Here is a 27,936-nt window from a genome sequence, read left to right as displayed (position 1 = left end):
CGCATTTTACTGACACGATTATCAGAGGACAAGACGCAAATGGCTATACAGGCTGTTGAGGGAGGGCACTGGGGAGGAAATGTGCAGTGAAACAAGTCAGCAACAGGGAAGACAAATGAAAACAGCCACACTGAGAGCAGCAGCCATGAGGACTTGTGGACTGCAGAGAGAAAAACTGCATTTTTCTTGGTCTCTTTGTGCGTTGTGTTGAGCCTTGGCTGAATGAATGTTCACTTCAGTCAATTCAGGACATGGATTAAATTACTTAGAATACGGAAAACCTAAAGTACATAGATGCTGAAAAGCTAGAGGTGAATGATCACTTGTGGATTTTGAAAAGGGTTGTCCTATCTAACCCTTGCATTTTCTCTTGAGACTGTAGTCTGAAGGAATTGGAAATTAATATGTTGTGTGTGTGTGTGTGTGTGTGCGTGTGTGTGTGTGTGTGTGTTCACATATGTCATAGGTCATGTCCGTTTTGCTGGTGCTGCTCTCTTGTATCTGTCATACAGACTCAAGCAGTGCAGGGCTGGGATCGATATAGGCAAGGGGTCACTCAGGGTCACTATGCTGGGTGAAGGGTCGGGGGGGGGGCAACACGGCTGACACTGCGGGACAGTGGAACTCTGGTCGAGAGAGACGTGCAATCTCCACTTACCAAAGAATCCATAACAATTCTTTGTATGTTCAGCCTAAATGTCCTACATTCAAGAGTGAGCTGTGCATGGGGCAGGCTAAGGAGCAGATTTGTGTACTGTAACTCCTTGAGCATTGAACTCAGAGAGGGCCAAGGAAATGGTAGTGATATTGGAAGTAACGCTGGTTTCATAAGCGCTTGTCCACAATCATTTTGACTATGCACCGTCACCAAGTGCTGCCAGGGTTGGAAAAGGAAAACATGGTCAGAGCTGGTAATCTAAACTGAGAGAGATCCCACATTGTCTCCTGCGCTCTAAGAATGAGTAAAAGCAGATACCGAGCTTTTACAATGCCACAAGAGTACGTAACACAAATAACCATAAAAAGCACTTTTTGTTAAACACAAGTAATTTGCCGTCCTTCAATGATTTTGTGGGGTTTGTGTCACATGATCAATATAAATCTAATCTCAGCAAAGGGAAGGTTTTTCAAATTACCAGCGTTTCCTTTCATCCGGGTCCATGTGAGAGTCCAGGGTCTGTGAGGACGCAATGTTCCCGCTTTTTAGGGGAACACTAGATGTTACATCACTGAGTGTGCATTCAAATAAGGTGGGTGATTTTATGGGCAACTTTTACAGGTGTGTCTGGGGTGGGGTGGGGGGGCGAGAGGGGGGGGGTTGGTTGAGGTAATTGATAGAGTTGGCAATCGGCGCGTTACCTAATACATGGCTCTTGTTTTAGAGTTTGGGGCGGAGTGTGCGAAAGAAAGTGAGGCAGGAGGGAGGGGGGTGGGATGCCTGTATCAGTTTCTAGCAAAATTTACAACCACGTCATTGGTGGGCTCTAAATCTGTGGACCCCGCGCTGACAGACCGACAGATAGACAAGAGACAGACGGACCATTCTCTTAGCCAACTGCACAACTATCAACTCTGCTGCGTCTGTTTATTTTTTTCCGACTGTACCATCCTATTATTCGTGCCTTTTAATCTGTGTAGATATCTGCTTATAAATCTGTCCGATAACATGCTCTTCCATCAATATATTTATATCGTATATCTGTAATAATTCTCTGCTGCTATGTCTGTGCGTTTCATTTTGAAGCTTATCAGGTGACTTCCGCTGTCTGGTTCTCCTTCCCTTGGCTTCAGAGTTGCTGAGCCCACTGGGTGATGACTGCAAGGCATTCTTGTGAGGCAGGAGAAAAGTTGGATTCATTCTTAATGGGACGTGACCACTCAGGCATTTTGATGAGGCCAAAGCACTGCGACTTCCCACTCATATACGTTTACAGTAAATGTGTGGGAATGTGCACTACATTGGAAATGCAGCCCATTTAACAGTCTGAAAATGGGATGATGTAATTGCGGCATTTCTCGGTATGTGTGTAATTGAGTGGGAACATAAAAAGAAATTAAGTCAATAGTGGAGGTTTCGCCAGGCTCAGTGAGCTGTACCATGAATTGGTATTGTGTGCACGGAGTAAGAGCAGAAGTATACAAATGGCAGGCTTCTGGTGGTTAAAACCCACTGCATTACCTATGATTACAGAGCTACAATAAACACTGGCATTTTAGCATGAATGCTATCTAATGCCCTCTTAATTCAGGTAGTATCACGTCTTGACCACCAACCTCAAATCAGATCTGCCTCCTCTCAAAAATGTTTAACCTCCTAAAACTTGCGATGCGAGTTCAAAAGGCAGTGCTGCCCATTAAACAAGATAACTGTTAAAAAAAACAGGATTTCATGTAATTCTGAATGTTTTGAATCAGTTTAGATTTGAGGCATTATGGATATCTTTTTTTGCCAGACAACAATGATTTCTGCTATCGTGCAATGAACGCCATTTTTGTAAATGAAAATCCTTAAAACCATCTGGCTTTCTTGATGATCATATCTTATGAAACACAAACCACAATTGGATTCTGGGAGAAAAAAAAACAAACTCGTTTTCTGCATCTTTTCTGAAACTAGTTGAGTCTGAGCTCCACATCGCCCTCTGTCAGCCGGAGGGGAAACTTACACAGGTTGAAGTAAGGGGTTTGCGGCGAGATGGGGAAGGCAGGGGTTTGGGGGAACACCTCACCACCAGCTATTGGCGTGGGACTGACAGGGCCTCCCTCCATCTCCTCAAAGGCTTCCCGGTAGCTATGCATGTGTCTCTAGAAAGGTGGAAAATAAGGAGAGGAACACAGACGAGCACACGCGGACACATACAACAGATTTGACAAAAAAGGGCAAAATCACTCAAGTATACCAATCCATTGCACAACTACACACAGATAAGCAAAAGAATTTGCAAAAGAATAATTGGGCATACAAACACGCTTGCGCACACACACACACACACACACACACACACACACACACACACAACACATGCTGACCCACACAAGTGTGGGCACAATGAATTTTGTTGCATACAAGGCAATGAAAATATCACGGCGATGAAGGCAGTGCATTGTACCTCCTTGGGCCGTCCTCCAGGGTTCATTGCTATGGCATTGACGAACTCAGGAGAAACACAGCGAATGGGGGAGCGAACTGGACCATCAGGGGAGGGTCCTCCATCTGGGCCATTTTGGAACTGGCTATCACTGGTGGTGCGACGGCGGGGCGGGCCTGAAGGCTCATCCAATGACATTCCACGGGCCTGGACACCTGACAGGATTAAAGTGTAACTTAGTCTTAATTCAAATGATGCCCACCACCACAGGCTTTTTATTTTCCATGTCCACATGTAGCGGTTCCCAGATATTAACTGTTGCCAGCTCACTTCAGGGCTTATTTGCCATTAGCAGTATGTGGATCGTCTTTTTACAATTCTAGTATATCACAAAAATATTTGTGAGGTTTTAAAAGCCATTATGCAGCTTGTGGATTATAAAGTATGCATTGCAATGGCTAGATGATCACTTGTAGGTGCTGTGGCTTGTAAATCCAACAAATTTAAAGATGCAATTGACAAAAGTCTCTCACACACACTCACACACGCAAAAGCACACACACAACGTTTACAAATGGTTAGCCCTTAATTAAAGTTAATACAAGTGATGGAACACATCATAAAATCAGTTAATCTACATGCATACGTGGTACCAACAACCCAAGGAATAAAACGCTTAAGGTGCAAACAGCTGCAAGTGTTGTGAAATCTGAGAATCATGAAAACTGACCTCAGGAATACACTACCGTGTGTACTGCGAAGCTGTAGGCAGCAATTGAAACTATGTCTAGGCACCGATTTTGGGCTTGCTGTGGGACAATTTCATCTTTGAATGTAACCGAAATGTTCAGGGCCAACCGGCACATTGGGGCAAATTGTATAAAAGTTATCGGACTGAAACACACTGCATCAGTTTGGCTTTTTTCAGATCGACCTCAAAGGAGCCAATAATCTCATTTTAGTTGAGCTGGTTTGAATTGGTGAAAAGAGTGATAAACAGGGGAAATAGCTACCCACATAAAAAAACAAATACGATTTGGGTTAAGCGTTTTAAGCTAATGCTGTGCTGAGCTGGTGAGTTGAGCTGGCAAGACATCCAAACATTAGCCAAAAGTGGGCAGTGTCCAGTGCCAATGTGAAATATGATTGCTGGCTGCCCTGTCCCTTGGAACAAGATAAAGGGTGATGAGGGAAAGAAGGAAAAATACAAAAGACAGTTTTAAAGGGAATAAATGGGGGGGTGGGGGGGGAGAAAGAACTCTTTGCACTTGTTTGCATGGTGCTGTTTGTACTGAAGGCAGCTGAACTTGAAGATTTTTTAAAGCTGTTGCTCTTTCTGATGTGATGACTTCGGTCGCTGAAACGAATCAAATGAAACAAATATCATATGGAGCTCTGCTGGTGGGTTTCAAGCTATCAGTTAGAGGCAAAAGAGGGTGGTCATCACCTTAGTATTTTGTTTGTTGTTAAATCAGACTGTAAGACAAGCTCAGTCAGAAATGGAGCTCCTTTAAGTGGCTACTAAAAGAATGGTGCTTGGGTGTCAGATAGCATAGTGATCTATTCCATCGCCTACCAACATGGAGATTGCCAGTTCAAATCCCCGCGTTACCTCTGGCTTTGTCGGGTGTCCTTACAGACACAATTGGCCGTGTCTGCGGGTGAGAAGCCGGATGTGGGTATGTGTCCCGGTCGCTGCACTAGCGCCTCCTCTGGCTGGTCGGGACGCCTGTTCGGGGGGGGGAGGGGGAACTGGGGGAATAGCATGATCCTCCCACGCGCTACCTCCCCCTGGCGAAACTCCCCACTGTCAGGTGAAAAGAAGTGGCTGGCGACTCCACATGTACTGGAGGAGGCATGTGGTAGTCTGCAGCCCTCCCTGGATCAGTAGAGGGGGTGGAGCAGTGATCGGGACATTGCGAAAAATTGGCATTATTGACCGGATACAATTGGGGAGAAAAAGGGGAGGCGGGGGGATCCAAGGGAATCCAAAAAAAGAAAGAAAAGAATAGTGCTTTAGCAAACTGAGACCCCCTTGATATAATTGGCCCCCTTTTATTATCCCACTGAGATATTGTCTTTTAGGAGTCACTGCTGTTGTAGCTAACACTATGAACAAATACAAAGTAATACCGAACCGACCAAAAATGTCGATGATGGCTTGACGTCACTGCTTTGACCCTCCCAGAGATGGAAAATCGGGCAGACGCACCCCTGTGCAAGAGTCTAACTGTTATGGATACCATGAAAAACATTTACGGCCTTTCACTCGAGTTCTCTTTGGACTGAAGGAGAATAAAACTGGCCATCCATGGGGAAAAGTTAGTGATAGTGCTAGTCTGCAGCTGTGAAAATGTGAAGATGCTAGCAGCTAACACTTAGGAATGAGGACGTCTGCCAGGGTCACACACTTTAAGAGGTCGGTAGTTAAAAAAAAATTCCTTGAGAAGTCCCCTTTTAATGAGTGCAAGCTGTCAAAGCTGAGCATGCGTGTTTTCATTTTCCTTACTAGGTATAATTTTGGATGAATGCCTGTACCCCACAAATTACAAAGAAATCAAAGGGAAGTGTGTAACATACATAAGCCACCTATTAGCATTCCTGATCTGCCTACAATGGCTGGCTCAAAAGTGTTATTATGTGAGAAACCCAAATTTGATTTGTGCTGGAAGGGCGTTGTTTGCGAAATCTTGGATCTGGGGGATCTGAAAAGCTTGTAGCCTACACACCCCCACACACCCTATGACCATGCCTGGAAACACACAAACCAGATGTACCCACGATGCATTACTCTACAGCAGAGCACTGTCAAACACCAAGTTGTTACCCTAGTAACGGCTAATGATTTCCAGCTGGTACATCCAGAGATTCCCAGGACTGACGTATTTTTGGATCTTTGTTTTTTTTTTTTTTTTTGCATGTCCATTCCTTAATCATTCAAAATGCAGACATCAGGTGAAATAGCATGCCGTTTATTCCAAAAACATAAAATTGACAGGTGAACCTATTTTCATGGGGTTAGAGCAAATACATTCTACCATGCTCTCCACAAGTGCACACCTGTGACAGCGAGGTTATCTAAGGTGAAAGTGAGTAAGTGAGTGAACTTCATTCCTCAAACTTTTAAAGGGAAACAACCAAGATTTTCAGTGTCTCTATGAATATGTTGTAGGGCTACCATTCCATGAGGAGCTATAAAGTCTGCTGTGTGTCTCTAAAATGCGACAGCCATTTGTTTGAAAAAGTGTCCACCTCTCTCTGACATCACTGTGGGACAATCAGTGCATGTGAAAACTTCCAGCTCCTACTTCCTGGTTAGCTGCTACCTTCAATTGGTGATGTTGAAGTAGGCTAAACTGTAAAAGAAAATGTGGATAACAACATCACATACAGATGTTGTAACTAATGCCAATGAATGCCATATAAAGAGGGCAATTCACTTTTTATTTCAGCAGCGTTTCAGAGACAAGAAAGACTGCTTGGTATTATGGCTGCTAATGGAGTGGCATCCCTGCAACATTTATAAAGAGATGATGCTGAAAACCGTGAGTGTCCTTCTTTGATATTAATTGCACTTCAATTCTAATCCTGTGTCTGTGAAACCCAGCACTGGGTCAGTAATTATCTCCAAGTTATGCTATGATGTAGATCTGACCTCATTAGAAGCTGACCTCAAACCTTCTGGTCATTCTGCCTCTACAATCCAAGGGCTGCACTGTAGCATTTAACTTGGGGGTAGTGTTGCACCACTAGAAAGGATATTGCTGTCTGCGGTATAGGCTAAAATGGTCCTCAACACCCCCTAAGGCCCTAAAAAGAACGATCTGGTCTGCATCCTGGTCCGCATTTCCCTGCGGACAGATAGAGCTTTAGTGATGTTTCCAACTAGGGCTGTGGTCTCTCTCCTGGATTTAGTGTCCTTTGTCTGCCTTTCTAAATGTTCAAAACAGAGAGAAAGAAAAAGAGCAGCCTTGAAAGAAACCAGTGTGTCCTGGCTTTGGTATTGTTCCCTGAGTTTGGCAAAACGGATCTTGTGACATGCACTCTCCCAGCTAGGGACAGAGCCGTCTTTGTGTTTTTCTTGTCTTGTTCCTGTGAAACTTTAACATTATCCAATTGAGGTTTTTGTTGCTCCTCGGCTGAAGTGATTCCTCAACCTTGAGGGAGGAAAAAAAGTGATATCAAAGTGCCACTCAAACATGGACACGGACAAAGGGTGACTTTGGGTTTGCTGAGAGAATATGTTAAACAAACTAGTTAGGTCAAAGGCAGATGGCAGGGAGAGAGAGAGAGAGGTGTGATATATGTGTGTGAGTAAGAAACAAAGCAGTAAAAAAAGGCCGAAAAATAAATTCTAGATAAGCAAACAGTAGCCGAGCTGGAAAGTCAAGCACCACAACATATTAGAAACAATTCAGTGCAAATGGAAAAACGTGGAAGATGCAGATCTGGAGTCGGGTGAGATGTTTCACAAAAGATAAAACAGTCTGGTGGGGTGATGAGGAGACCAACCAGAGGGAGAGAAAGAGCGTTGGTGTTCAGACTGAGGAGAGGTCATTCTGCTGTTGACACTTCGGACACGAGCCGAGTATTCTAGGTAGAACAGATGCATGGTGGGAGAGAGGAGGAGAATAATGATGTCAACAGAAATAAAGAGAAAACTAGCAGACAGAGGAAAAAAAAGGGCTCCACCCTTAACTAGAACAATGTGAGGGTAATGTCAAAATAGCTTATATGTATATGAAATGGTATGATTCACTTGACTGTGAACATCATGGATTGAATACAATTGAGGAGCCAAGCTGTAACTGAACAGATGTTTGGACATTGGCAAATGCATGCTGGTAAGTTTTAAATACCTTGCTAATGACTGTATGTGACACAGAGGGCTTGTTTTCAATGCCGCTAAACTAGCCATTAGAAGCAATCGCTTCTCTGATAGAGCATTAGAGAATCAGACATGAGCAAAATCTTTTCACTCTTGATGGCACCGCTCTGGCATTTAAACATTTTGTAGTCCCTTTTAAATGGCAGTAAAGTGCATTGTGCTATGACCGTAGAAGCCATATCTGCTTGTTATCTGGCAAGCTTTCCTTTATGGTTTAGCAAGCACAACTCTTCTGTTTTGATTTTATTCCATTCCTCGCTGCACTGCAGGATGCCTTATGTGTTAGTTTAGGGATGGTCAACTTCCTGGACTGGAGAGAATGCTTCCTGTTTGAGCACGTCTGACAGGGATTGATGAGTTAGCTGTCAGGCGATAAGACAAGGGCACAACACCATTTTCCAAGGAACACAGAGAGGCTGCAGTCTGTACTAATGGAAGGCTGTTCACAGTATTGTTTGCTTTGGGAGAATATGGGTTTTCTTTGAACACACTGCAGTGATGGTTAGCAAACAAGTCCTGTAATGTGGTAAAGTTATATATACAGATAGATATATAGATCAATTTCATGACCACAGTACAGAAAATGTGTTGGAAGAACCTACCATGTGAGGCGCTGTGTTCCTGAGTGGCTACCATGGATCAGTAGATGACACTAAAAAAGGGATCCATGACAGATGTAATCTAGTCTTCTATAGTTATGTAAGGATCTTAAAGATTTTGAAATTAGCATTAGCAACGGCATCAAGTTTTAATTTAAGTTTCAGTTTAAGTGCAGTGCTGTCTTACTACTGTCACTATTAATGTAGCCCTTAATGTGTAAATATTTAACAGGATGTCCAAGAGGCTATGATGTGCTTCTTTGGATTTAGTGGGAGTTTAAAGCCCAGATTCACTTCTGTGCCTAATGGGGTACATTCAGAGACCAAGTTCTCTGAACAATGGCAAGACACCTTTAAACCAGGAAATGGCACCAGAGATGGATATTCAAAAAGATTGCATTAGAACAGAACTATCACATGGGCTGTGTGAAGTGTGCAACCGCACAGGGCCTCATGCCTAGCTTGCAATCCTGCAGTTATATATATATATATATATACACACACACACACACACACACACACACACGCATACATATTTGTGACTTCTTGACCCGACATGCTTCTAAAATTAAATTATTGTGTGTGAGTGCCATTGTGCATTGTCAAGGTCACAAAAAAGAAAATCTAACAAATTAATCAGATTCTTTTCATCTTCGATATTGCATCATTATGAAGTGCATGCACCATCTCGTTGCTCACGGAGAGGAAGAAGGAGAAGCAATGTCAGCTGTGTGAGAGCGTGACAGATTTCGTAAACACGAGTTGGGCGCTGAGAAAAGGAAAAAAAAAATAAAAAAGAAGGAAGAATTTCATAGCTGACTGTGAGGATCGCTGGATGAATTTGTCAGCACTCCCAGAGATGTGGTGGCTGAGCAGGTGTCCAAAGCTAAGCGGGTGCATGTGACTGTGGCCGTAGGATATGTGTAATGACCGGTCTGAAAAATGATCTGAAATCTGAATGAAATGTAGGCTATAGACCTGAAATATTGAATTGTAACATACTGTCATACTTCAACATGCCAAAATAGAGTGACAGCTAAGCTGACTTGATCTAAAGCCAAAAGTTTTACAGTGTATTTTTTTTTCCTTTGAAAGACTATAATAGCAACAAGTCATAGTTGAGACTAGGTGCATGATGATACTGTGTTATTATACTTATCAAAAATGTATTGCACCAAGATTACGCATGCAGTAGGACTAGAATAGCTGCCTGCAGTGTGCATGTGACTCTGAGTCATGGTCATGCATGTCAATGAGCAGGGCCTCGCACATCAAGTTCGCACAGTCCCTCCCCCCCGCCATAGTCCTAATATGATTAAAATCATATTTATAATCAAGATGTGTGTCCTGTTTTAGGGAGGTGTGTGTGTGTATGTATGAACTAATATTTTTCTAGCACCATAGGATTACTATGGAATATTCCCCAAAATTATGAAATAATATATGTATAAATAAATAAAATAAAAATCCTTTGGCCATAGCAAGAAAAAATTGGATTTAAATGTGAACTTACCAGCTACTCGCTGGGCCACCAAGCCTTCTACATTGAACACCTCATCAGGTTCACTGTCTCTTGGTTGGGGTGATGCCGCGGCAGAGCTGGGGCTTCTTTCAGGCTCTGTAACCTCAGCAGAAGGGGACAGTGTGCTGGCAGGGTAGGTGTTGATGGGCTTAAGCTGGAGTTGGCCCACGACAGCAGGGGAAGTTTGTGGAGTGGGTCTCATTCCGGCTTGTTCAGTTATGTAACCCCGAGTTCCCTGGATCAGAGGGGGCTCTGGCGTTCTAGGCTTTCCGGGTGACATGTGAGCAGGTGAGGATTGGTTATGGATGGCAGCATCAGCCTGGTAAGAGGGCCTGGTTTGGCTCTGGGTGAAGGATGGTTGGGTGGTAACTACGCCGCTGTTCTCCCTCAGAGGAGCACTTTGGGACTTAAGCACCGATGGATGGCCTGGCTCCAGATCCAACATGAGTAGGTTGAGGGTCTCGATGGACCGCTCAATCTCCTGCTGGGAGGCGCTGTGACGGTGAGGGAACTGTGGGAGGCTGTGATGGCTTGGCATGACAGGAGGTGAGCTGAAGCTGAGCCCCTCAGTTACGGGTTCCTCAGGTACACCAAACCGTTGCCAAACATTGAGACCACGCTGAACAGCATCCCTGCTGCTGGTGGTGCGAGTGGGAGCCCGTGGCATTGACTTTAGTTCCGCACCAAATGACTGGGAGCGGAACAGATTGCCATTCTGGCTAACTAGATAATTCTCAGAGGATGGGGCTGGCTCACCTTGAGTTACGGTGGCAGGTTTGTGAGATATCCTGGCCAGTGACTGGATGGTTTCCAGAGGTTTCTCTGGTACATTGCACTCCAGATAGGGCACGTGGTCTTGACCATTGATGACTGTCTCAGACTGGTAGTACAGATCTGCTGGTGTTGCGCGGCCCTCTGTGGAGAACGTCCCCAGACTGTCTACGCTGTTGCCCTCTTGGCTGGTAGGCAGCTCATCATCTAAAATGTCCGTCTCACGGTCGATGTTGCTGTGCCCATTCACATGGACCTGTGCAGGCACCAAGTGAAGCATCCCTCCGACGGTTGAGGTAGGGGTGGGTAGGTAGCCCTGACGGTGCATGGGCCCCTCTAAGCCACTAAGCAGCTGGTCCAGCTCCTGTTTCTCCTGGGGACTCAGGGGTTGTTGGGCGGCTGGGGGCTGGTGATGGACCAATGGTGGCTCCTCACCCACAGCAACGTGTTGTTGGCTCACTGCGGCTGTCTGAGGGGCTGAAGCCGGTTCATCAGTTCTGTCAGTCTTGATGGAGGCGGTGGAATTCCCAGAGTCGCTGCTCACAGACAAGGCATGGTCGACTGCAGGAAGAACATGGTCAACAACAGAGGGCGGGAGGCCATTTACTGTGACTGCCCCGTCAATGCAATCCTTCTTACGAACTTTGGCATAGAGGCTGCCATCCAGGGGGCCTTGGGTGTGGATGACTTCTAGAACAGAAAGCAGAAAGACAGAGGCTTGTTAAAATTTGATGTAGTATGTTGATCACACTAAATATTTTACTGGAACATCCATAGTTGAATTTCAACAACCCAAATGCTTGGGGTGTTTGTGTTTATGAACCACGGGGATTCAAGAAGGACAGAAGGTAGCTTTTTATGTAGCAAATCTAAGCCAGCTGCATATCAAAGCAATGAGCAAGTAACAGATAACAAAAGAAGTAGAACAGATAGCAATTCCGTCATGATGCTGGCAATGTCAAAACGGCTACAGATAAAATAAAAAAATAAAAAAATCAGTGAAATGAGCACCGTCTGTGGCATGCAATATGGAAAAAATGAGCAAACTCCTCAGAAGCCCGCCTTGCACTTTCTCAAGCCAGTGGCACTAATCAGCGCCACCTGAGAAACGCTGGCATCGTGGATGATTAATCTGCTTCTTATTTTGGTGGTGTAAAGTTCATCATTTTGAATGCTTTCCGGCAATTTGTCATTTCTTACGTCCTATTGGGGTACTGCTGGTGGGTGTGTACACACATATGTCTTGCACACACACACACACACCACACACACGTGTGCACAGAGCCACACCCATGTCCAACTCAAGTTCCACACTGAGGGAATGGGGAGCCCCAACCAGAGGAACTTAAGTCACTGCTGGAAAATCAGCCTCACTGAGTAAGGAAGGACTGGAGGCTTTTCCTGGCCTCAGAGAATTGAAGCAAAACAAAAGCACAATACACAGTATGAGAAGGATAAAGTACACACACACACACACACACACACACACGTGCCCCCTCACACACAGGGGGAGAGATACCGATTCTGATTCTACTGTTGCATCCCCTTTTCCCTCTCTCTCTCCATCGCCGTCACACTATTTCTCTCTCTTTCTCTCCCTCTCTCAATCACGTGCACACATGAAGTCACACACACACATGCAGGCAAACAGTGATGTTTGCTAGTTGTGTCACAAAACATCCGTCCTTTCCTCAAGGGAGTGCCTTCTATGGAACAAGTCCCACGATGTGCCCCTCGCACACTGAATCATACCACGGGGCCTGTTTGTAGGTTTCATTATGCTTAACCATGTCAGACCCCATGGGTTACCCATGAATATTGAGGTTCCCATTAAAAAAAAATGTTTGAACCATTAAAGATAAATTTTAGAGAAGTTCCTCCTCCTTTATCATACCACCATAATATGAGCTGTGCCCTGCAAAAATCACAATTTTGCTTCCTCTCCCTCACCGTGGCATTTACCCAGTATTCCCTCAGATCAGGGATGAGAATAATGCCACCATTTTGTGGCTAACTTAGGAACAAACCGCTGAAACCCTTTACACACATTGTGACAGCTAAATTATAGAGAATCATAATGTAAGAAAAGGTCAAGATAGACACACACACAACACTGAGCATCACTGTTGCACTAAAGTACATCTGCAACCCAACTTTTCAAGATAAACTTGCTCACAGAAAACCTATAAAGAAAACAGTGATGTAAGATTTTCATTACCGATTTCTAAATGTAATCAGAAGACAGGATTAAAGATCCTGCAACAGAGATTGTCTTAACTCTGAAACTTTGCAGGGGTTTTTCCCCTTTATAGAAAGGAAGCACGAGTATGCATTTTTGACCACTTTCTAGTTTAACTTTACAGTTTGAAATGTAATTCTGCAAAAAAACAAAAAGTACGCTTAATGAGATAACTCCACTCTTTTCTTCCCATGAAGAGTCATACTGCATCATGAGGTATCTCCTGATACCCAAATCTGATTGTGCAGCTGGGAACAGAATTACACAAAGAGGTTTGTGTGTGTGTGTGTGTGTATCGGTACAGAGCCTATGGATATCTCCATCTTGACATTAATGAATGTTAGGCTCTGTGGTGGATTAGGTGGGTGTTCACAGACCGGGTACTGTGAGGGCTCCTCATTTAGCCCCTGAGGCAAATCGCCAAGTCAGAGCATGGCTGGAAAAAAAAAAGGCTTTTGGCTTGTCGTAGCCATGCAAAGCTTATGATTGTTTGCTTTTATGCCATGTACTTTAGCATGAAAAAAATATTTTTGACATCCAGGCATTAAGTTGTTACCATTATCTAAAGTAGTTTAAAGGAAGGGGTTAATAGTCTTGCTCAAGGACACTTCAGCAATCATAACTAAAAAGTCACGCTGCTGCTCGTGGAAAGAACGGCTCTATTGGGGACTGAGGCGGTCTTTCTTTTCTTACCACTCGGCTACTTGCAACAAGTGCAGATGACCTGTTACAGTTGCTTCTTTCACTTTGAAAATCTTCACAGCTCATATGTATCCTTATAATACTCAATGCATTTAAAAAAATGTATAGTTGTCATAATCTACTCTAAATCATTAGTAATGTTTAACTCATAAGGACTGAGCTGAAAAGACGAGAGGATCCAAAGAAAGTGACTGAAGAAACATTTATAAACATCATGAAACTGATCAAGTATCAAGTTGACGGGATGCACATGTGCACGCACGCACACACACACACACACACACACACACACACACACACACACACGCACACACACTTCTAAAAAAAAATGAACCAATAGAGTCATGCAGACAAACATAGACATGCATAGTAAAAGGACCTCTGTCTCCGTCTGTATTTCAGCACCTTCCTTAACACTTGCCTGCTACCAAAAGTGACAAACAGAGCCACCAGTGGATGATAAACCACAAGGCTCACCTCCGCTCAAAGCTCTCATCGCCCCAGCTGTTAGCAACACATTAACAAATCACACTAGAATGCTAAGGACAAGTCGCTTCAAAGCAATTACAAGCCATGCTAAAAAAAAAACAAAGATGACAAAAGCACCTCTAGGGCAGGAGGTTTTCCTACCTGTGTGAAAATCAAACGGCGGGACAGTCCCAAACTAGGCTGGGAAAGGCCCTGCAGAAGAACCCCTGGGGCGGTACATTAGGGATTACGCTGGGATTGGGGTAGTTTTACTTTAGCTGGGATGAATCCCCTCCTTCTCCTCCTTCTCCTCCTCCTCCTCCTTCTCCTGAATAGCTTGCTGTCTGACTGGATCAGGGGAGCTACCGCTGGTGCTGACTGCTCAGTAGCTAGCTCTACACTAAGTCAGCAACCACTGTGTGTGTGTGTGTGTGTGTGTGTGTGTGTGTGTGTGTGTGTGTGTGTGTGTGTGTGTGTGTGTGTGTACATGTGGGAGGTCTATCCCAACAGCCTGTTTGTCCGTTATGTGAGTGTGTGCGCGCGCGCGCGTGTGTGTGTGTGTGTGTGTGTGTGTGTGTGTGTGTGCATGTGCATGTGCATGTGAACGTGTGTCTATGTGTGAGTGGCTGGAGGTGTGCGAATAGGGGTGGGGGTAGTAAACACCAGAGTATGAAGTTTGACACAGTGCGTGTCCCATTTGCTTAGGTTTTCTCACATCCTCACTCCTTAAGTGTACAGTACACTGCAGACCAAAACCACACCCCCACACCCCGGGACTTACAGGCTTTCTGGAAAAGGTCTTATTTTCCAGCAAGGTTGTCTGTTAAACTGAAGGATCGGTCCCTGCTTAATAATTATGTCCAATGTGTCAGAGATTTTACATACAGCACTTTTAAGCACTTTTTGGTCGCAAAAGTGCTTAAAAAACAATCTCAGTTTGTGCATACCCAAAACAATAAAATAGGGACAACCCCTTTCCATGCACACATGCACACACTGACGCCCCTCTTTCAGGCAACTCGTATTGAACACACTCGTGTAATGGAAAGAGCTACTACATCCAAGGGCAGCCATTTAACGAGCTCGCTTCCATTTAGGAAGCAGAACAAAAACCCCACCCTGCTGCAGACAGATGGAGAAAACAGAATGGTTTAGTGAGCAGAGAGGGAACAAAACTAGATAAAGAGTGAATCTGAGGGGCTGCTGTCTGACCTTGAACTAAGCAGCGAAAGGCTTAAATTGGGTCATTATTCATTATTATTAGCATTTTTATAATCTATGTTTGTTATTATATATATATATTATTCATTATGTATATTATTTAGCATTATTATTAGCATTAGCGAAGAAAGGGTCACTTAAGTGCACGTATATGCAACAGTTGAAGCATTATACTCATATCCTGTTGTTTGAAAACCATGCAGGGTGATGGAAAAGTGTCGATTTCGGGGAATATAAGTTTAATACAATTCAAATGTTAGGGGTTAGAGATGGTTTTACACACACAGGCACACTTACTCCCTCTCGCTCTCTTTCAGACATCTTTTTCCCATATTTCTCGAGACATTCTGTCTGTGTAGCACTTTATCTCACCTAGCCATCTGTCAGCATTACCACGGGAGACAGTATGTGTACTGTGCCACCACAGCCAGAACAATTAACAACCAGCAAATTCCACCTTCCCAGGCTGATAACGCCATATTACTATGGTACAAGTAACCTACACACAATTTTTCATTTCCATTAGATAGGATCAAAATTGGAGGTCACGTCATATTACGTTATGCATTCAGATATAAAACTGTCTCAGATGGCTCCTAGATAATCACTCCTCAGTGGCACTCTCACCTCTGTCCTACTCCTTATCTCCCCCTTCAGTCTTTCGGTCTATTTTTAATCATTAGATCAGGCATCCATTTCTCTCACTTATCCTTCTCTCATTGGCCCCTCACTTTCTAGCATATCAACTTTCGGCTATGGTAAAAAACAACAGGATTATGACTTGGGTGATGACAATGATGATGAAGATGACAAAGACCATTATTCAATGGCCAAGTCCCGCTCCAAGATCAAATGCAAGCACAATTTGCTCAGCCCTCCTTAACTAGCTCATGTCTTCACTTCAGAGACACTGGGACCGAAACGCTATCAACAAGGTCCCCATTTGTAATACAGGAAACCCAATCTGCCACTTTATACCTCTTTGGCTTTTTACGGCAGACGGCCTATTTCTGTCTAGGCCGCTTCTGTGTGGGGTGCAACGCTATGTCTGTTGCTGGTTTTACGTGGCTGCACCTCCCATACGTAACTGTCTGGGAATAGCTTTGGCCCGTTTTTATCCATGGGATGGTGGGATGGGATTCAGAGGTGAGTATATGTGCTGCGCTGTATGTGGGTGTGTCTCTGTTAATCTGTGTGTGTGTGCGTGCGTGCGTGTGTGTGTGTTTGTATGTTTTGAGTTCCTCTCCAGGGGGTAAATTCTTGCTCTGTGATCCTGAGCACATTAGTCAGAGGGACACGTCTGCATTGCCAACTCCATAGTTTTTAATTAATTACCCAACAGGGGGAGAGAGTTGACCATGTCCGCTCTGACTAGAGTGATTTACACACTTCTGCATTCTTAGGCCTGAAAAGGGACTAAATGAGTGAATCAAAATGTATTCTTGACAAGTCATTTATAGCAAGATGCTTTAGACATCAGACAAGACATTCATGGAGATGAGGCCATAAATGCATCGTGATTTTAAGACGTGACCTTGTGTCTTGTGTGTGTGTGTGTGTGTGTGTGTGTGTGTGTGTGTGTGTGTGTGTGTGTGTGTGTGTGTGTATGACAATAAAGTCCCAGCTAAAGCCACCAGTTAGGACATTGGATACAGCAACATTTAATCTATAGCACAAACACATAACTTGTATAAAATATTGAGATGGTACTCTACGTGGGAGGGGTTGCCAGATATTTTGAGGCTCTTTAGACCAGATGGTCCAATTGTGCAACCTCTTGACTCTTGAACTTTGAACTATGACCCTTTGACGATAGATCCCCATTACAGCGGAAATAGCCTGTTCGTCCACCAGTTTATAGGAAAACACACCACGTGCCACTCAGTGTTGAGTGTGTGTGTGTGTGTGTGTGTGTGTGTGTGTGTTTGCATGTATTTATGGAAGTGTGCATATGGAGATACAACTAGCCACAAGTGTCACATTAATAAAAATAATATTGAACCATGCGGCGAGTGATCCCTCAGGCTCATACCACTAGAACCACTAATGGTCTGATGCACTAAATACGTTTACATTCACGCTCCCGGGGAGAATAGAAACATTCAGTAGCTGTGGTTACAGCATGATGACGCAGCAAAAGAGTATACCCTATTGCCCTATTCGGCCACCATTAATGGCATGTGCATTGATTTAACACGAAAGCTTGCCAGTATGTGAGGGCTCAAGGACGACAACAAACTAAATTTGGACCATTTACTGAGAACGCTGCACATGGCCTTGTAAGCGATCAAAAGCAGAGACCATATATATGCTGAGCTGATTGGTGCATAGGATTAGTATGTGTCACAAAAGTTGCAAGATCAACTGAGATCGAGGAAAAGTCCAGAGTCTGCTATGTGTACACCAAAGGAAACATAGCTGTCTTACTGAGAGTGGTGAGAGCTTGACAGACTGTCACCCCAGCTTACACAAGACATTCCACCTACAACACATAATTGAAGTGAATCACTGTCATTTCTCTTGAGAAGCACTTCAGCGCAAAGTAGGTTACTGTTTTGAAAGTGCTATTTAAACAAAATTTAGTTGACAGTTAATCCAATAATGCAAAATTAAATGCCAATCTTAAACAATAACACAAGTCAAGTGCAGGGTTGTCTAGGCTATAATGTGGACGGGTCACCTTGATGCCTTGGTGTGAAATACAGTTTTTCCTTGTTGGAGAAACACACTGGGACATAAAGTCCAGCACAGTTCAGCCACTGCCAATACCCATAGCCCCAAAAACACTTAGTCAAATGTAAGTACAAGAACTTCTTCTGGCTTAATGGGCACTTTCCCTGCAAGTCATTAAATATACATCAAAGATGGCCCTGAGTCAATGTCTATGAAAGTGCACAGTAAGTGGGATTTGGGAAATACAAGGAGGTGGTAATGGAGTGTGTTTTTCAAATTGGTGGGAGAGGGATTTTACTCTCAAATATGACTTCAGCCTCACTTTTGGACACTGCTATTCATAGGTATCTGACAGAATGTGTACACTTTTAAAGAAAATGAAACTTGAAACACAAATGATGGCAAAAAAAGAGAAATAAAGCTGTACATCTTGGATATGTATAATGTATGAGTCATCTAACAGGAATGAAATTGGCACGATGGCATTTTCAAAACGTTTATAACTGACTTTTTCTTCATTTGAATTTACATAGCACTGGTCAGAAGATAAACCCCCAATAAGACATATCCACACACACATACACAAAGCTCAGACATGGAGTAAGTACAGGAATCTGTTCAAGGAAAAATATATGGCAACATCTTTCTTTGTCTCTCTCTTTCACACACACACACACACACACACACACACACACACACACACACACACACACACACACGTGCACCATGAATAGCACCTCAGCATGCAAAGCAGATCCAAGCAGAGCATAAAGTTTCACTCTGGATGGCGTCACATCTCAGGAAAAGCAATCAAGGTCTGTTAGCAGCAGTGATGCATTGGGGGAAAATTTTGAGCTCCATAAGAGAAGCTTTGATGGGTTGGCTAGAGGTATCTTGGGTCTAGAGGTGAGTAGAAGCTCTGATGGACTAACTGCGGCCAGCTAGGGTCTCGTAGAAGCCACACAACAGAGACGAGAGCGTTCTATCGCGTAACGCCACCTTGAGGCCCTGATCGTTTATACATGTTCTTGTCAAAGCCACCCACCCTGTCAACTCTTATTCAAATCAACATCCTGCTGAACGTTATAGACTTCAGCTTTCCGTCGGAAGAGGTTTTTCCCAATGCTGCAGCGTCAAATACAGATGATTCTCTACGGACCCTCAGAGTAGGGGGACATCCTGTCAGGAGTCATTTGATTGGCTTTATGTGACTGACACTCCCTAACATGGAATTAAAGAACAAAGAACCAGAATATTCTGACCTTTATCTGTGTACATGTGCACATTATCACTGCTGAGATGAATGGTACGTGTCACTCCCTGCATGAATCTGTCAATGTGTTCCTACAGTCCAGGAGAGTCCAGTCAACATCTTAATCGTAAATAACTCTCCGAAACCCAGAAACCTCACAAGTAGCCAAGACTTGTGATGTTTTCATGATGCAAAGTCCTGCACGGCTCCTTACATGGTTCTGAAAATCTGTCCAGAGAGCATGCACGACCACAACCAGAACGCTACAACTGGACAGATGTCCCTCCTCTCTCTTTCCAACCCTCCCATTTCAAAACCCACGAGCACGGATTTGCCATATTTAGCTAAAGACAGGCACAGATGGACGGAGACGCAGTGGTCTATCAAAGGTTTTCGAACTTGCTCAAGTGTTTCTCGTCAAGTTACGTCTTGACAGGCTTGGTCGGTCCAGAAGTAAATGAGCGTTTGTACGTTCGACTTCAACTAAGCACATTTATTAAAAGTACTCCATCTACATTGGGGGAGTCCTGTTTTGACTGGTGAAGCAGGGTAATTACACTAAATCCCCTTGTAGCCCCTATATGTTCTTCTGATGTTATTGACATTGTAGCAGCAGCTGGGCTTTATCCAGCAGCCTTCCTGATGAAGTGAAGCAGACGGTAGTCTGACAAGGACCAGAAAGACCACTGTATGATTAGACTTCTCTTAACGGGGAAAGATAAGAATAAGGGAACAAATGCCAGCTTTCCCTGTGGAGACAAAATGTGCGTGTGTTTGTGTGTGTGCGCGCGCACGCACATTTTCTTCCCTCATGCGTCCTAACCCACACAAACATGTAAAAGCCTATCCCTTCTCCCTTGTAAAATTCAGCCTCCGTGTCCAACCACCACCGCTTGGCTCAGAAGGGGTTCATTCACTAACTTAACTGACCCATGTAAAGGGATCCCTCTAGGCCAATAACACAACCCGAAACAAGACAGGGGTGCCTAATAAAGAAAGCACAAGTCCTTCGTCCAATACTGTTCCTCCTCCACCGCCTCCTCTCCCCCTGTCCTCTACTACCTCCACTTTCCCCATGCTTACGCTGGACTCCACGGGGCTGTTAGGCACCGAGACCAACACTAGAGGTACGATTGTTTTGTCATTGTAGATCCACAACGATTTTTTTGTCTGCATTTAACCCATCCTATTGTAGAGGAGCAGTGGGCTGCTGCTGCAGCACCCGGGGACCAACTCTTCTTTCCACTGCCTTGCTCAGGGGCACAGACAGGAGTAATAACCCTAACATGCTTGTCTTTTTGATGGTGGGAGGAAACCGGAGCACCCAGAGGAAACCCACACAGACACGGGGAGAACATGCAAACTCCACACAGAAAGGACCTGGGAAGGCCCAGGGTTCGAACCCAGAACCTTCTTGCTGTGAGGCAACAGTGCTAACCACTGGGCCACCGTCCAGCCCAGGATGAGGAAACAGCTGAAACAGCTGATCACATGATTAGATTAAATTCTATTCATGTTTCTTTCTTTTTATTTAGCCATTTCTAATTCGGCAAATGCGTTTCCATTGCAATTTATTGTCCTTCATTTTATCAGATGAAACATTGAACCGCCTCAAGCGAGCGTGTAAACTGTTCATGCTAAACTGGGGATTTTATCAAATATATCTGCCGTTTCCATCATGCTTTTCTTTTTCTTGATTCGAAACGACAAAATTCGCATAACAAAACTTGGATGGAACCACGGTGACTGTTAACCTGTCGTCCGGCTGAGAAGACAGCGAATGATTTAGCGTGAGACCAAGAGACCGAGCGAGAAAGAAAGAGAAAGCGCGGGGGGGGGGGGGGGGGTTAAAGACTAAGAAGAAAAAGAGAAGTGTAAGAGAAACGGACTGTCAGAGAAACACAGGGTGGGGGGATGTCTGGCCAACAGCTGGAGTAAAGCTGTGTCCTTAAGGAGACCACAGACCACTCTTTCATTGCCAAACATTAGGAGCTGCAAATAACAACCAGCACACGCTCTTCCTCCCCGTCTCAGCCTTGCCCATTAACACTGAAACCAATGTGCAAGCTTAGGACGCAAGTAAAACTGGCGTTGCATTTTAAATTCTTATTTCGATTAAAGAAGCACTAAGTTCTGGCCATTGGGTTTGATGACGCCACTTGTTTCCCAGTACGGTTTCGTTTGGTTCAGCAAGTTTTAATTAAGAGTTGAGAAACCGTATTTTGAAATCAAGGCCGATACCACTACGCAGATATTGAGAAAATTACACTCGATCCGCAAAAGTCCTTGAAACAAACTTTTGGGTATGCAAATGAGTAAAACTATCCCAGACCATCAAGAGATTTTTTTTTATTTTTAAGCAACTTATGTCTCAAATAGCTCCAAACAAAGCTAAAGAGCCCTCGTCTCACATGATGCCAACAGATCCAGCGTTGTAACTTTAACATTCAAACTCGCCGTATGGTAGCCGTCACACAGTGGAAACCCCTGTCCATACCCCAAAACCCTGCCAAAGTCCAAACGGGGACACTCCCCAACACAAGGCACTTGTTCTGCTTTCACAACCAACACAGTCTTTCCCAGAAGACCATTATTTCATTCTGTCTTGGTTGTTATGCAACGTGAGCTGCGTGAAGTTTGGAGTCAAATCCTCGTAATCCTACCAGAGCCTTCAACCGGGCCGAAGGGCTGATAGTGTGGAGGCCTGTTGCCAACACAAACGGATGGACATCTCACCTCAATGTCACCTGGGTGAGACGCCATGTCCTGACAATGTCCATGATTCCTGTGGAGGAACACGGACTGTTTGCATGACGGCATGCTTGTCAGTGTCAGCCGGGAAGTGTATGATGCCGGAACATTCAGGCCAGCTGATATCGGGCCAGAAACAGGTCCTGAACAGAACCTAGTGTAGGCCCACATAGAGTAACATACACACACATCACATATGTGTGTGTGTGTGTGTGTGTGTGTGTGTGTGTGTGTGTGTGTGTGTGTGTGTGTGTGTGTGTGTGTGTGTGTGTGCGTGCGTGTAAATTAGGGCTGTCAACTGAGTATGAAAAATTAACTAATTAATTGCACAATTTGCTGTGATTAATTGCTTTTTTTCTTCTTAAGACTGAAGCTTGTAATAATGGATATTTAAATGCAAAATCACGGAATTAATGTAGAATCAACACAAAGGAAGTATATTTAAATTCATATACCATTGTTTAATAGCCTCTTTTTAACTTTGAACACGGATTCTCTCCTGCGAACTACAGATTTCCCATAAAACCATCAAGAACTGAACTGTCAGCTTGAAAGGCATATTTCTTAAATGCACTAACAGAAATAATAGAATAACAAAACCCAGGCCTATGTGTTAAAGGGCTAGTTGAATTTCAAAACTATCAAGGCCATTAAAATTAGATATCAGCTCAGAAGGCAATAATTTCTTGCATACACTAATATAAATAACAACAAAAAATGTGTTCCAAGTTCAAGTGCCAGTTGAATTTTAATGTGTGAATTCATGGCGTTCACTACGTGTTCATAATGGTGCATCACAGAACCCCGTATGTGCCCAAATGGCACAGCATAGTAATATCTAATAGTCTCCATGAGGGGGAACTGTTCTTAAACCAATTCTGAAGAAGTCACATAACTAAAGTAAATCCACTTTAATCTTGGTTTAAAATCATGTGACCCACCCGCCCCAGCCCTGTCTGCCGCCCGGCAGTCAACACAAACATAAACAGAGATGTACAGACGAACAAACTTTGACTTGCTCGTTCAGACCCTCCTCGGCTGAAAGAATGTGATGACACACAGTTCATGTCAGGCAGGGCAGACATGGTCATCCGTCTCCCTCTGTTTGATAATTAGTTAAGGCAACTGGGTTGGGAACGCAGACATCTCCCTCTGACTCGTGTCTGCAGGCTCAAAGAGCAAGTCTCCACTTCCTGGAGGGGGAACTCTAAACCCACCAACAATAACACACAAGGACACAAACACAGAAACATACACAGCTGGCTCTTCTCTGTCAAGGTCAATGCCCAATAAATAATAATAAAAATAATAAAAACAATAATAATAATATTATTATTATTTATTATTCAGGTCCATAGTTTGGACCCAGCTCTACAGGATGTACAATAGGAAACGTGAAAGAAATAATAATAATAATAATAATAATAATTTGAGTTTGTATAGTGCTTCTCATCTGGGGAGAGAGATCTCAAATCAGAGACATACTGTAATTTAATAATGAGCGATAATCTCACATGGACAGTCAAGCGCACTTTAATCACCTTGATTTGTTGATTGTAGAAATGACTACAGTGAGTTTAGCACTATGTACATCTTGACTAGGAGCTACAATGAGCTCATGTAAAGTTGATTCATGCCACTGTAAATGAGAATCACAACACAGACCACCCAAATCCACTAGTACTTAATATCATCATAATTATCACCACTGGATATTACCATTGTCAAAAGATTAAAACTTCAAACATCTTTTTATTATTGAAATAATTATTGGGTAAACAATAACAAAACTAACAAATAAAGTAAAATGTGCCCAAGTGGAGGAATAATGTTAATAAGTGACAGAGAAAGGTCCCAAATACAATGAGAGTTCCCAGTTCAGTGCAAACTTCAAATCTTAGTATCCAAAACTTTTTTTTTTCAGTGCAGTACTCACATGCTGAATTTGCAAAAGATAGTAAGCTGCTCAGTTGGAGCCTCGTCCTTCGTCTTTCCTCCAGTGAAACAGGGAGCAGAAGACAAACTCGGCACTGGTTCACTCTGACACTCTTTCCGAGCTACCTAAATCAGAGAGACTCCTTCTGTCTTCCCTCAAGGGAATAGCGAAAATCAAAGGGGAACTCGGCACAAACTCACTACCTAACTCTTGGAAATAGTCTATCCACACTGAGAGGCAACACGCACCGAGCCGTTCTGACATTCTCTGTCACCCCCTCCTCCTGTGACACTGTGCACAAAAGGCCTTCACAGTTGAGTGGAGGAGTTTGTCTTTAACTCCTCATACTCCTTGGTGAGGGAGTGCGAACCGGGAGGAAATAGGAGCCGTCTTGGTAGTGTGAAAGGCCTAACTACCGTACCGCTGAATTGACAGGTTTACACCAAAGGACCAAGGCAACGTCTGGTAAAGAACTAGATGGAGTCAACTAAAACTGTCTCTTCGAGATGCAAAGTGGCAACAAATGTCAGAAAAGTTTTGGTTTTTTTTCCCGAGATTTTAATCAGCGAGCTAATCTAGACGTTTATGAGGAACCTTCAGGCAAACACTTGCATTGCAAGGGCACGGAGTACAATCGAAGAATGACGAGTTTGTAAGAATCCGGAGTCAGAATACTGACAAATTTCTCTTTATCCATCTGTCTCTCCTCTTTTAGGCTTTATCTTTTTCTTGTTCTTTGCTGCTTCTCTTTCTCTCTCTTCAGTATCTTCTTCCCTCCCTCTGTCTGTCATCCCAACTATTTCAAAAATGCAGGGGGTTGACCAGCTGAGTAAATCAGCAGAGACTAAGTGGTAAACAACAACACAAGGGGCTGTCACATCTCAAACATCTATCAACACTAAAATATCCACTGGCATAAATACCCCCACCTCTCACCCCCAGAGCAAACACTGCCTCCTGTATATTAGATAGAAGATTAGTTCGATGTTGCTAGCTATTTAGCCTGGCTTGCAAATAGGATTATTTAAGCGCACGTGCATCCTGTCCCCACTGACATGTTCTGATGTGTTCACAAACAAACTTGCACGTAGGGCCGGCGCACGCCCTAGAGGGCAGTGTCGCATTTACAAAATCCAAATATGAATTAAGAAAATGCTGCCGAAATCTGGAAAAAGAAACGTGAAAACACATAAAACCCCTATGCAGACAGGACATTCAATTTGTGAGCAAATTTGTAATGTTTTGATTCTGTTGCCCACCAACACGGGGATCGCCGGTTCGAATCCCCGTGTTACCTCCGGCTTGGTCGGGTGTTCCTACAGACACAGTTGACCGTGTCTGCGAGTGGGACGCTGGATGTGGGTATGTGTCCTGGTTGCTACACTAGCGCCTCCTCTGGTCGGTCGGAGTGTCTGTTTCGGCAGGTGGGGGACTGGGGGGAGTAGCATGAGCCTCCCACACTCTACGTCCCCCTGGCGAAACTCCTCACTGTCAGGTGAAAAGAATCACTGCTGGGATAGGCTGCAGCAACCCCGCGACCCTGAGAGCAGAATAAGTAGTTTGGATAATGGATGGATAGATGGATGGATCCCCAACTGTATGGAAACATAACTTTTCCATGCCCCCCCCACCCCATCCCCAAAAAAATAATATGAGATGACTTGTTCTAAACTAACAGCACATCTAAACTGTGTTTGCAGCTATCAGCCTGCTGAAAGAGAGAAAGCCTGGGGCCTTCATAATTCGGGACAGTCACTCCTTCAGAGGGGCCTACGGCTTGGCCATGAAAGTTGCCTCTCCACCACCATCAGTGCAGCAGACCAAAAAAGGTAGGTCATGAAATATTCAAGGCAGTTATTCTTTATTTTAGGTGGCTGTAGTTTCTACTGTGTGTTCATGTAAGCCCAATGCATTATAAGTTTATGTCTTAAAACAAATAAAAAACGAAAATATTTTATGTCACATATTTTTACAATACACTGCTTAATTATACATATAAACTGACACGGGGACATTTGTCCCTGCAGTCTTCTATGTACTATGGGTGTTGCACCTTCACCCCTTACTTTTGCTTGCTTGTGATGTGGATGAAGCACGCTTGATCAGAGTGTAAAATGGCCTACCAACACGGGGATCGGTGGTTCGAATCCCTGTGTTACCTCCGGCTTGGTCGGGCATCCCTACAGACACAATTGGCCGTGGGTATGTGTCCTGGTTGCTGCACATTGGGTCGGGGCGCCTGTTCGGGGGGGGGGGGAATAGCATGATCCTCCCACGTGTTATGTCCCCTGGCAAAACTCCTCACTGTCATGTGAAAAGAAGCGGCTGGCGACTCCACATGTATCGGAGGAGGCAAGCGATAGTCTGCAGCCCTCCCTGGATCGGCAGAGGTGGGTGGAGCAGCAACTGGGATGGCTCGGAGAGTGGAGTGATTGGCCAGGAACAATTGGGGAGAAAAAGCAAAAAAAAAAAAAGAAGAAGAAAAGAAAGAAAATTGTAATGTTTCCTGTAGAGTGCTATAGTGCATAATGAATATAAAAGGTTGCAGGATTTGCTCTTACTGTGTATAGTGGTCTTCAGAATAAGTTGTTGTAACGGTTTGCTGAAAAGTGCCAAATATCCTCATCTGCTCAACGTACCTGTGTTGGTATCACGTGTAGCCAACAGACACAATTGATGCACTTTTTGATTTTTTTTTTGTGAGCCACGGTTACCCAGAAACATGTCTCTGGGCCACAATGCAGGACCATTTACATGTACCTTTTCACAAGCATGTTTTGGCCTTTAGACTGCAAATGGTATTCCATTGTAAAGGTTCATATAAGATATAAAGGCCGTTAACTTTATCTAAAACACATCACACTACCACAAATCTAACCTGTTTTGCCATGCATGACTCCGGTGGGAACAGAGGATCTAACCCTGACAGTTTTAGTGCTATGGGCTAACTTAATTTATTGATTTACAAAACACCACAAGCTCACACTGAAGCGCTGGTAAGACAGAGTAAGAATTTACCAGCTGAGGTTTCTTCATGAGGACCGGCATGCCAGAAAGGCAAAGTGCATACTTTGAAAGCGGTGACTTATTGAACATAACTGATGATATAATTCCTTGGTAACCTTTGACAAGTATGAAGATTAAATTCACCAAATCAAATCTGTGAAATCAGCCAAACCTGCACCGTTCTGGTAAGATCTAGCATCCGGTTCAAAGAGAAGTCTTCTGACCCAGCATCCACTAAATGGACGGCTTAAAGTATTTGAAAAACACATTTCTGACTTTATGGTTACGTACAAGGTGTGGACGAGGCACAACAGAAACCCCTGCCCTGACATTGACCCAGTTGTGGTTTTTTTTTTTTACAGAATCATCACAGTGAAACCAGCCATAAATCTTCAGAAACCATAAACCACATAGATAAGAGTGTTGTTGTGATCAACACTGTTACACAATGTTGATCCCAGCAAAACACTGCCACTATAATTTTAACCTTAACACAAAGCCTAGCTAAGCTAAGAGGAGAGCAAACCAGACGGTCTCACTCGATCGGCACTCACAAAAGCAACTGCAACCCCGGCTAGCTGCACAAACAAACCCTACAAAACTTTCAACTACACTTTCAAAGATATAAATCTTCCCTTGTTCTCCTGCTTGAAACAATAAGCCACTGCACTGGTGAAGCTAATAGACTTTTCAGCGCTGGCTAACCAGTGTTGAGCTAGGAGAGAAACACATTTAATTACAGTGGAAATGCAAACACTACAGTTTCCTGGAAACCCATTCTTACTCTGCTGCCATTACTGCAAACATTCACTCTGTGTG

The 27,936-nt window shown here is 43.9% G+C and overlaps 1 protein-coding gene across 9 annotated transcripts in view; it reads right to left on the bottom strand.

Moving 5' to 3' along the window:
* tns1b (tensin 1b) overlaps positions 1–27,936 on the bottom strand; it is a 208,828-nt gene that overhangs the window by 24,447 nt on the left and 156,445 nt on the right. For 8 of the 9 annotated variants that reach the window (XM_056289491.1, XM_056289488.1, XM_056289496.1 and 5 more), the window contains 3 exons: positions 10,090–11,559; positions 3,111–3,304; positions 2,667–2,805 (listed from right to left, as the gene is read on the bottom strand). In XM_056289491.1, the coding sequence (XP_056145466.1) occupies positions 2,667–2,805; positions 3,111–3,304; positions 10,090–11,559 (1,803 nt within the window). The remainder of the gene's footprint in view (positions 1–2,666; positions 2,806–3,110; positions 3,305–10,089; positions 11,560–27,936) is intronic. The other variant, XM_056289490.1, reaches the window with a different exon arrangement.

Source organism: Lampris incognitus, chromosome 11 (genome assembly GCF_029633865.1).
Source record: "Lampris incognitus isolate fLamInc1 chromosome 11, fLamInc1.hap2, whole genome shotgun sequence".
NCBI lineage: Eukaryota > Metazoa > Chordata > Actinopteri > Lampriformes > Lampridae > Lampris > Lampris incognitus.
This window is presented reverse-complemented; position numbering and strand designations above follow the sequence as displayed.